The 9,340-nt window shown below is 46.0% G+C and overlaps 1 protein-coding gene across 1 annotated transcript in view; it reads left to right on the top strand.

Moving 5' to 3' along the window:
- The first annotated feature begins 600 nt into the window (after positions 1–600).
- LOC119100330 (uncharacterized) overlaps positions 601–9,340 on the top strand; it is an 11,395-nt gene continuing 2,655 nt past the window's right edge. The window contains exons 1-5 of the mRNA XM_037223436.1: positions 601–612; positions 1,637–1,731; positions 1,978–2,077; positions 6,321–6,415; positions 6,738–6,900. Coding sequence (XP_037079331.1) covers positions 601–612; positions 1,637–1,731; positions 1,978–2,077; positions 6,321–6,415; positions 6,738–6,900 — 465 coding nt within the window. The remainder of the gene's footprint in view (positions 613–1,636; positions 1,732–1,977; positions 2,078–6,320; positions 6,416–6,737; positions 6,901–9,340) is intronic.

The raw sequence follows: 9,340 nt of genomic DNA, 5'->3' as shown, positions 1-9,340 counted from the left end.
TAAAAGAGAAATTGCATTGTCTGGGGCAGCCTTTTCCTCTTGAAAGTATATTAACAATGACAAGTGAGCTAGTTTCATCATATCTGGTTTTTGCTTCAAAGCCTTCAAATGCGATGCATTCCAACTGAGTTTGGCCCCCTTTCACAGTGTTCTTCCGTATTTGTCCCTGATTTGGTATCGCTTCGCTACATTCATATACTCGGTTAGGGCACTATTACGTTAAATTGATAAGTTATTAACACAAGTTATTCCATTCTCAGCCGTATTTGGACCATTACTCGTACCACTGCTAAATTCATGCATGCCATGGTGCAAAACGTGATTCGTGTCCGAAAGTTGAACATGCACGCATTTCACTTGTTCGGGGTCCACTTAATTCCGCTGATGTCAGAAATCGCACCTTTACCCATTTTTACTCGTATTTTTACCTATCTTACATCACCACCGGGCTCTTCTCCCTCGCGAACGTATACGCACGTCCGGGCATGTCGGGAGCTTTCAGTTTGGATCGTATAGGTAATATCAATGTCTGAACCGATGAGCTCGAAGGTTCAGAGAAAGATCTCAGCAAACTTCCGTGGCATACTGTTTATTCATAAAATGTCTGCCAAGGTGAGTGGTGATGTCATATGAAAATGTATAAGACTGAATGTGGCAGTACATACTGACGTTGTACTAGCCTGTCTTTGGTTGCTCGCAATCCAACATTCGACGACAACGGAAGGAAAGTAGTTGAAAGTATTTGTTAACCACGAAACGTACGATTTGGGTTTTGCTTCTAAACGCTTATAGATGTCGTATGTACCGTACATTATGGGCGATCAGAACTGCGTCGCGCGGTTTTACCTCGTCGAGCTAAAATACCGGCAAGATCGAAACAATGAGTTTTGTCTGAACGGGCAGCAAGTTTCAGCATATATTGTGTCAGAAATATCAGAACCCAGCTTCTCCAGGGAAAAATATAGAATTGTATTGTGTGCAACAGCCAGCAGTGGTCCCTACCAATGTAGGACGTGCGGCCACCCACGCAGGATCAATCCAGGGTCGTGATTGGACACGGTCAGGCCAGTGGCGGTGTTCCTGGTCCCACCCCACCCCGGCCCACTCCGCGGTTTGACTGCTGACCATGAGCCGGCACAACCTTGAACGACCAGCTGGCCCGTATAAAACGGGGCACACCTGGGAGCTGAGATCAGTTCACTGCTGAACACGCAGCCAACATGAAAGTAAGCGCCTTCTGTGTGCGGTTTAGCGCATTTGCTGCTGGGAAAAGTCAGTTGTTAGGTCTTTAGGGACTGAAGCAATCTGAGTCGGTGCTCCACCCGAAGAGGCAAAACTTTGATCAACAATATTCTGGTCCGGCATTTTTGTTGAACTATCGCACGCATACCTTGCCTATCACCATAGATTGAAATGCTATTGAAACGCATGCTCGGCCAAAAAGGATGGGTGACTTAGCACGAGACCAGTTTCTACATTTATCGAGCGTCAAGGATAAAGGTTGTGTCTCGGCAAACATATTCGTAGGAGAGCGTGGAGTCATTTGTTACTGACTCATGCTATCTTGACAACTGGTTGCAAGGCCTATAACAGCGTAAATAGCTTGTAACGCGTCTGGTCGTGCCGCTGCTTGCAGTTTCTGCTGATCCTCGCCATCGCCGCCACGGCCGCGGCCGCGCCCCAGCACGGCAATGGCTACGGCCATCAGCAGGACTACCACGAGAAGCGGCCGTAAGTGGTGCTCCCCTGATTTAGGTTTCGCACATACACTGGCGATACCGCTTGTAATCATTCTCGTAAAAATTGTCAGTGCAGCACATGAAGAGACTCGTTTGGTGGCAAATTTGTTATCAGTCATATGGGGTTTATTATTAGTGCTGACCGAAAGGCAGTGCCTTCAACCGAATACAAACGTCACAGCAATCCTAGCGCAATCAAATGATCGCAAAGTTATCATCCCTGTGCTTTGTTCTCCAGGTACGCCTACGACTACGCCGTGCACGACCCGCACTACGGCGCCCAGTTCTCCAAGACGGAGCATAGCAACGGCAACAACGTGGAGGGCCAGTACAGCGTCGTGCTGCCCGACGGCCGCACTCAGCACGTCAAGTACTACGCCGACCACTACGGCGGCTACAACGCTGACGTCACGTACGAGGGCTACGCCCAGCCCGCAGCTTACCACGCCCAGCCCGCCCACAAGCCCGCCTATCGGCCCGTCCACAAGGCCACCTACGCTGCTGCGCCTGTGCATCACCGCTCCGCCTACAAGCCCGCCTACTCCCCTGCTCCGGCTTACCACAAGCCCGCCTACAGGCCCGTTTATTAAAGATGGTCCAGGAAACAACAGGTCTGCGTACAAATGATCAGCGAACAGGAACATCGCAGCGTCGGAGGTGGCAATGGACAACGAAACAAATTTGTGATTTGTTTTCTTATTTGCACCTCGATTATCATGTCTTTCATCATGTAGCAGCAGGCAAACTAGTTGTACAGACGTGCATATCCATGTTTTTTCCAACGTCGCGTGAATTGAAATGTGTTGTCCCTCGTCTTGTCTTCTCTGGATATTCGAACAGATTTGTGGAATATTTATTGTTGAATACATGCTCACAGGCTACATGTACCACGTTTAGTGAAAAAGTGTCATGCCATTCAAGCCACGCAGAGTGAATCACTGATGTCCTGACCTATATGGACTGCAGCTCTATGGGCTTTCGGATGAGCGTGAACTCTATGAGCTTTGTGTGAATATGGTGTGTGAGAGGAGTGACACCAAAATATGCAGCCTGAAGATCAAGAACGATGGCAGATGCTAAACCACTCCAGTGAGCCCGTCTGCTACAGGAGCAACGCCGACACGATCAGTCTGGCAGTTAATCTGTCAAGCGTTAGAGATGATGAAATACGCTCACTTATTATGTTCACGACTGGTTTGCTTTCAGATGTTAAGGACTGCTCAAGACAGCACAATTTCACCATTTACTAACTATATTGCTCAATACGTCACCGTCTAATTGCGCCATGGTACGTCTTTATCACGTCAGAGTGGCTGCAAGAATGGCCGTGTAAGAATTGAAACAGAAGAAGACCGCCAGACTCACTTGAAAGACTTAAACTTACCGAGAGGTGGAGGCGTGTTACTAGAGTGTGTTTGCGGGGCTGAAGATCGTCACGTGCTCGTGTTTTGTCCTTTCTGGTGGTGTTCTTGCATATTTGTCCGTAATTTTTTATTCTTCACTTGCAATCACACGTTTGGCTATGACGGCATTAAGTTACAAGAAGTGTTCTACATTTGTATAGGGTGTTTAGCAGAAATTGGTGTCTTGAACATCATTCGGTGCAGTTCACAGCCCTGTCCTTCTTGAGACCTAAACTGTTCTGGATTCTGACCTACATGCCCGTAAATGTGCTGACTATTTCAGGGAGGCTATTTCAATGTCACCCACGCATCCAAAACGTCATAATAGCGTCATTAAAATCCCACCATTCCACAGACCATGCGGCGTCCACCGCAAAAAAACATCATGTCGTCCATATCTGACGTCCGCGAACGCGATATCCAGATAATGTAGATGTCAATTGGCTGTAAACCAATGTTTTGCAAGCTATCTCAGATTTCAACACAAATTCCGTTGTATGCTGCATCTTACAAGAAGTTAAACGTACTTCTTTGATCATACGAAAAAAGTTGTAATCGGAATACTTCAGAATAACGCCATAACCGCTATAACCGAGCATGTGAGTCCAAGAAAACATGTCAAGCTCTGATATGAATACTCAAGAACACTACAAGAAAGTGCCAAAACACGAGCACGTCACGATGTTTTCACAAGCGAACACTATCAGCCCGTGCTGCCATCTCTCGGAAGATTGAAAACCTACAGATGAATGCTGTCATACAGACTTTCCGTGGTGCAATCAAGCAATGACGTGGTGAGGTGCACATTTAATAAATCGAGAAATTTCATGATCTAGGGCTGTCTTTTCCTCTTTAAACCACACCAATGGTTATATGTCAGCTTATTTCACTACATTTGTTGTGATTTTATATTCTTCACTTGCAATCGCACACTCGGTTATGACCATGTTAAGTGAAAGGGAGTGTTCCACATTTGCTTGCAGTTTTCACCTGAACTTGCCATCTTCTAGATCATTTGATGCAGTTCACAGCTCTGCTCTTCTCTTCTGCTGGGCTCTGAGCCGCATGCCCGCGAAATGTGCAGATTTTTTGAAGAAGACTATTCCAATGTCACCCGGGCATCTAACACACCATAATAATGCCACTGAAAAACTTCCAATTCAGCGCTCATGCCGTGATCAATGCTGAGAAGACAATAACTGTCGAGTCGTTAAGGCGTTGCGCTCGTGAGCACGATTCCAAGATGTAGCTGGCGTCAGTTGGCTATCAATCTATGTTGTGCAATGTACGATGACGTAATCTAACATTGCACGAATGAGGAGCATCTTTACAAAACAGCATATCTATTTATTCAATAAAAATCAATTTTTCCATTCCAGTGGTCATGCAGTGATCGAGGAGAAGAAGAATGTAACTGTCGAGTCGTTAAGACGCAGGGTTCTTGAGCACCATATCCCGATATTGCAGTCGTCTGTTGGCTATCAACCCATGTTGTGCAAGATACGATGTTGTAATCGAGCAATGACGTAGTAAAGAGCATTTTTAGTGAACAGAGAAACTGTGTTGTTTAGAACTGTCTCTTCCACCTAAAAGTATACCAACAGTTATAAGTAAGCTTAGTTCATCATACGTCATGCTTGTTTCAATTTTTCAGATATGAAACATTCTCTTTGAGTTTGACCCATTTTCTTGGTGTTTTTCCATATTTGCCCCTTATTTTATATTGCTTACTTGGATTCATATATTCGATAAGAGCACCATTACGATAAAGTAAAAATTGATTAACGTAAATTCTTCCAATCTCAGCCTTTCTTCCGTCATTACTCGTACCACTGTTAAATTCATGTATGCCATGGCACAAAACGTGACTCGTGTCCGAAAGCTGCACTGCACGCATTACATTGGTTGAAGGCTCACCGAATTAAGATGACGTCAGAAATCGTACTTTTACTTATTTTTACTCGTATTTTTACCTCTTTTCTATCATTACCGGGGTTTTCTCCTTCGCGGTAGGTATATGCACTTAGCTTTACTTTCGACGCCATGTCGGAGGTTTTCAGTCTGGATCATATAAGTAGTTTTCCATGAGCCCGGAGGTTCAGAGAAAGTCTTTAGCCAGCTTCCGTCGCACCATCTTCATTAATGAACCGTCTGCCAATATGAGTGGAGATGCCACAAGGTGATGTATAAGAAGGAATGCAGCGGTTTATACTAATGTCGCACCAACCTGTGTTTGGCGGGTCGCAATTCAACACTCGACAACAGAAGGCAACCAGTTGGTAAGAACCACGGTATACACGAATAATTTTTACTTTCTAAATGCTTTTAAATATCGCAACACCATACACCATCAATGATATGAATTGTACCGCACGGTCTTACCTCGTCAAGCTAAACATAGGGGCATGATCCAAACAATCAGTGTTGTCACCTTAGCCAGCAAATCTCAGCGTCATCTTGTCCCAGAAATGTCAGAACTCAACTTCTCCAGGAAGAAAGGAGTAGAAATTGATTGTTTGCAAGAGCCAGCAGCGGTGTCTACCAATGCAGGACGTACTGCCACCCAGCCAGGATCAGTCGAGGGTCGGGACCGGACAAGGTCGGGCCAGGGGCGGTGTTTCTGGTCCCACCCCACCCGGCCCCACTCCGCGGTCTGACACTGCTGACCATGAGCTGGCACAACCTTGAACGACCAGCTGCCCCGTATAAAACGGGGCACACTTGGAGCTGGGATCAGTTCACTGCAGAACACACAGCTAACATGAAAGTAAGTGGCTTATGTGTGCTGTTTACCGCACTGGCCGTTGGGGATAAGTCAGTTGTTAGGTCTTTACAGACTGAAACAATCTGAGTTGGTGTTCCACCCGAAGAGGCAAAACTTTGACAAACGATATTCTGGTCCGGTATTTTTGTTAAACTATCCCACGCATACCTTGTCTATTACCATAGATTGAAATGAAATTGAAATGCATGCTCAGCCAAAAAGGATGGGTGACTTAGCACGAGACCGTTTCCACACTTCTCCACCGTCAACCATAAAGGTTGTGCCTCGGTAGATATATTCGTAGGAGAGCGTGGAGTCACTTGTTACTGACCCATTTTATCTTGACAACTGGTTGCAAGCGCCTTTAACAGCGTAAATAGCTTGTAACGCGTCTGGTCGTGCCGCTGCTTGCAGTTTATGCTGATCCTCGCCATCGCCACCACGGCCGCGGCCGCGCCCCAGCACGGCAATGGCTACGGCCATCAGCAGGACTACCACGAGAAGCGGCCGTAAGTGGTGCTCCCCTGATGTAGGTTTCGCACATGCACTGGCGATTCCGCTTGTAATCATTCTTATAAAAGTTTGGAAGAATGCAGCACATCAAGAGGCCCGTTAATGACAGATTAATCAGTAATATCATATCATTTGCTCACTCATACGCTCACTCATATAATATCATATCACTCAAATTAATATCGGTTTAATCACTCATATCAGGTTTGTTGTCAGTGTTGACAAAAACGCAGTCCGTTCAGCCGAATACAAATGTCATGGCAATCCTACCGCAATCAAATGATCGCAAAGGTATCATCCCTATGTTGTCTTGTCCAGGTACGCCTACGACTACGCCGTGCACGACTCGCACTACGGCGCCCAGTTCTCCAAGACGGAGCATAGCAACGACGACAACGTGGAGGGCCAGTACAGCGTCGTGCTGCCCGACGGCCGCACTCAGCATGTCAAGTACTACGCCGACCACTACGGCGGCTACAATGCTGACGTCACGTACGAGGGCTACGCCCAGCCCGCAGCTTACCACGCCCAGCCCGCCCACAAGCCCGCCTATCGGCCCGTCCACAAGGCCACCTACGCTGCTGCGCCTGTGCATCACCGCTCCGCCTACAAGCCCGCCTACTCCCCTGCTCCGGCTTACCACAAACCCGCCTACAGGCCCGTTTATTAAGATTGCAGGAAACAGCAGGTCTGTGTACAAATGATTAGCGAAGAGGAACACTGCAGCCACGGAGACGACAGCTATTGGTATATCATGCAAGAAGTCTGCTGAATGTTGTTGACGTGAAAAATTACTTCGGTTTTTATTTTTGTTTGCACTTAAATCATAACCTTTTTATCTTGAAGCAGGGTAGCCTGCTATTCATGTGTGATGGTTTGCATCCCGTGAGTCTAAACGTTTTGTCCTTGTCCTTTTTGTCGCGGGTGTTCGTGAAGTTTTGTTGCATATTTATTTGGAAATATATACGGTCAGTAATGATATGTTGTTTCCATCTTACATATTCTCGGATAGAGGTGGGAACAGTTCGAAGCCCCTCCGGGTTTTTTCCCACAATATCTTTCGAAAGTGGCGGCGCGGCAGCACACAACTTGGCATAGCTGTAGTCCGCTGAATTGCTTATATTTGGGTATAAACAGTTTGGTGTATCTTGTAAGACTGCTGACCCATGGCAGGTCAAAGTCGGACTATGGCTGTTCGCGAAGGCAGTTCCTTGGGAATCGTTCAATGTGATGTTATCACGGAATATTACACAAAACAATGCATCTCTTGCATGCGTCAATGAGATAGTTACTTAGACAATAAGACAAATTATTTTATCATTGCCTCTTCTTCCACTGACCTTGGGTCATGAATGTATGTCAGACCGAGGTTAACACCAAGCCGCTTTGTTCTAGAGAACTTGCTTTACAAGAAAGCTTTTGACAATAATTTCGAATTTTTTGATTGCAGTTACGATGGCAGACATCGTAATTGGACTCAATGAAGGTCATAGGTCAGTGACCTAAATGACCCCGTCAACCTGTTGTTTTAAGGAGCATCCCGCCGGCGGTGATCTGTTACTCTCATTTAAATGAAATAACGAAACTAGTCTCGTGGTCGTTTATCATCAAGATCTTCCCAAGGCCGCTGGTCGCTGTTATGGCCACTGATCTGAGATGAGTACGAGCACGCTTTAGCTTACAAGAGGTATCACGTCAAAGTGGCTGCATGATGAGGTCTGAGGGCAATCCACACACCGATTTGGAGTTTTCCCTTGCTTGACCTTATTTGACCCCCAGATTTATTATCTAAGAGCTTCAAAATTCGTCATAGAGTATTTCGCATACATGCCTACCTAACCTGCGAATTTCGTGTCTCGAACTCACTTATTTTTTGACATCTCAGTGGTTCAAATTACCTCGCACGTTATATCCCATGAAGATAATGTTCCACATTTGAAGATATCGAAGCAAGTATGAAGTGGCGTTCTTAAATATTTATTCGTAAGTTTAAGGTGCTTGGTTGTATTCACATGCTTATTTACAGCGCAATTATAGCTTATTCGATTACAAGTCCTATCTCCGTAATAGCTTGGAAAAATGTATAACCTCTTATATTACACAGCACAAAACGTGATTCGTGTTAGAGTCCTGCATAAATTACAAAACATTTGTTGAGAGCTAATTTAGGGTCGTTATTTCTGGAAATTATTTCTGGAATTTCTGGAACCAACTTTTTTCATCATATGCAACAGCACGAGATAGAATCACAACGCGGTAGCGAACATCTTTGTCTGGATTAGTGAGACCGGTTCCTGACAGTAAAGCAATGGGCGTAACGCAGATGAACTTACCCTGTTTTATATCGGGAGAATGAGACCCGGACCGAATCAGACTGATGTTCGGGCCTCTTGCATCTGGTGGACTCGGTGTGTGCGGATTGTAGCCCGCAACAATGGGCGTTCTTTTGCCAGGGTCCTATGCTTTTGCAACTTGGATGAAAAGGATCCCATGACTTCGTGGGCGAGATAAGTAAATATCTTCCCGTGTGTGTGTGTGTGTGTGTGTGTGTGGTGTGTGTGTGTGTGTGTGTGTGTGTGTGGTGTGTGTGTGTGTGTGTGGTGTGGTGGTGTGTGTGGTGTGTGTGTGTGTGTGTGTGTGGTGTGTGTGTGTGTGTGTGTGTGTGTGGTGTGTGTGTGTGTGTGTGTGTGTGTGGTGTGTGTGTGTGTGTGTGTGTGTGTGTGTGTGTGTGTGTTGTGTGTGTGTGTGTGTGTGTGTGTGTGTGTGTGTGTGTGTGTGTGTGTGTGTGTGTGTGTGTGTGTGTGTGTGTGTGTGTGTGTGTGTGTGTGTGTGTGTGTGTGTGTGTGTGTGTGTGTGTGTGTGTGTGCGTGGCTTAAACAAAGAGGTGATATGAACCGAAGACCATCCCCACCGCAAAATAT

The sequence above is a fragment of the Pollicipes pollicipes genome, unplaced genomic scaffold, assembly GCF_011947565.3.
Source record: "Pollicipes pollicipes isolate AB1234 unplaced genomic scaffold, Ppol_2.1 Scaffold_2555;HRSCAF=2994_pilon_pilon_pilon, whole genome shotgun sequence".
NCBI lineage: Eukaryota > Metazoa > Arthropoda > Thecostraca > Pollicipedomorpha > Pollicipedidae > Pollicipes > Pollicipes pollicipes.
Note: the sequence above shows the minus strand (reverse complement) of the source record. Positions and strands in the feature narration are given on the sequence as shown.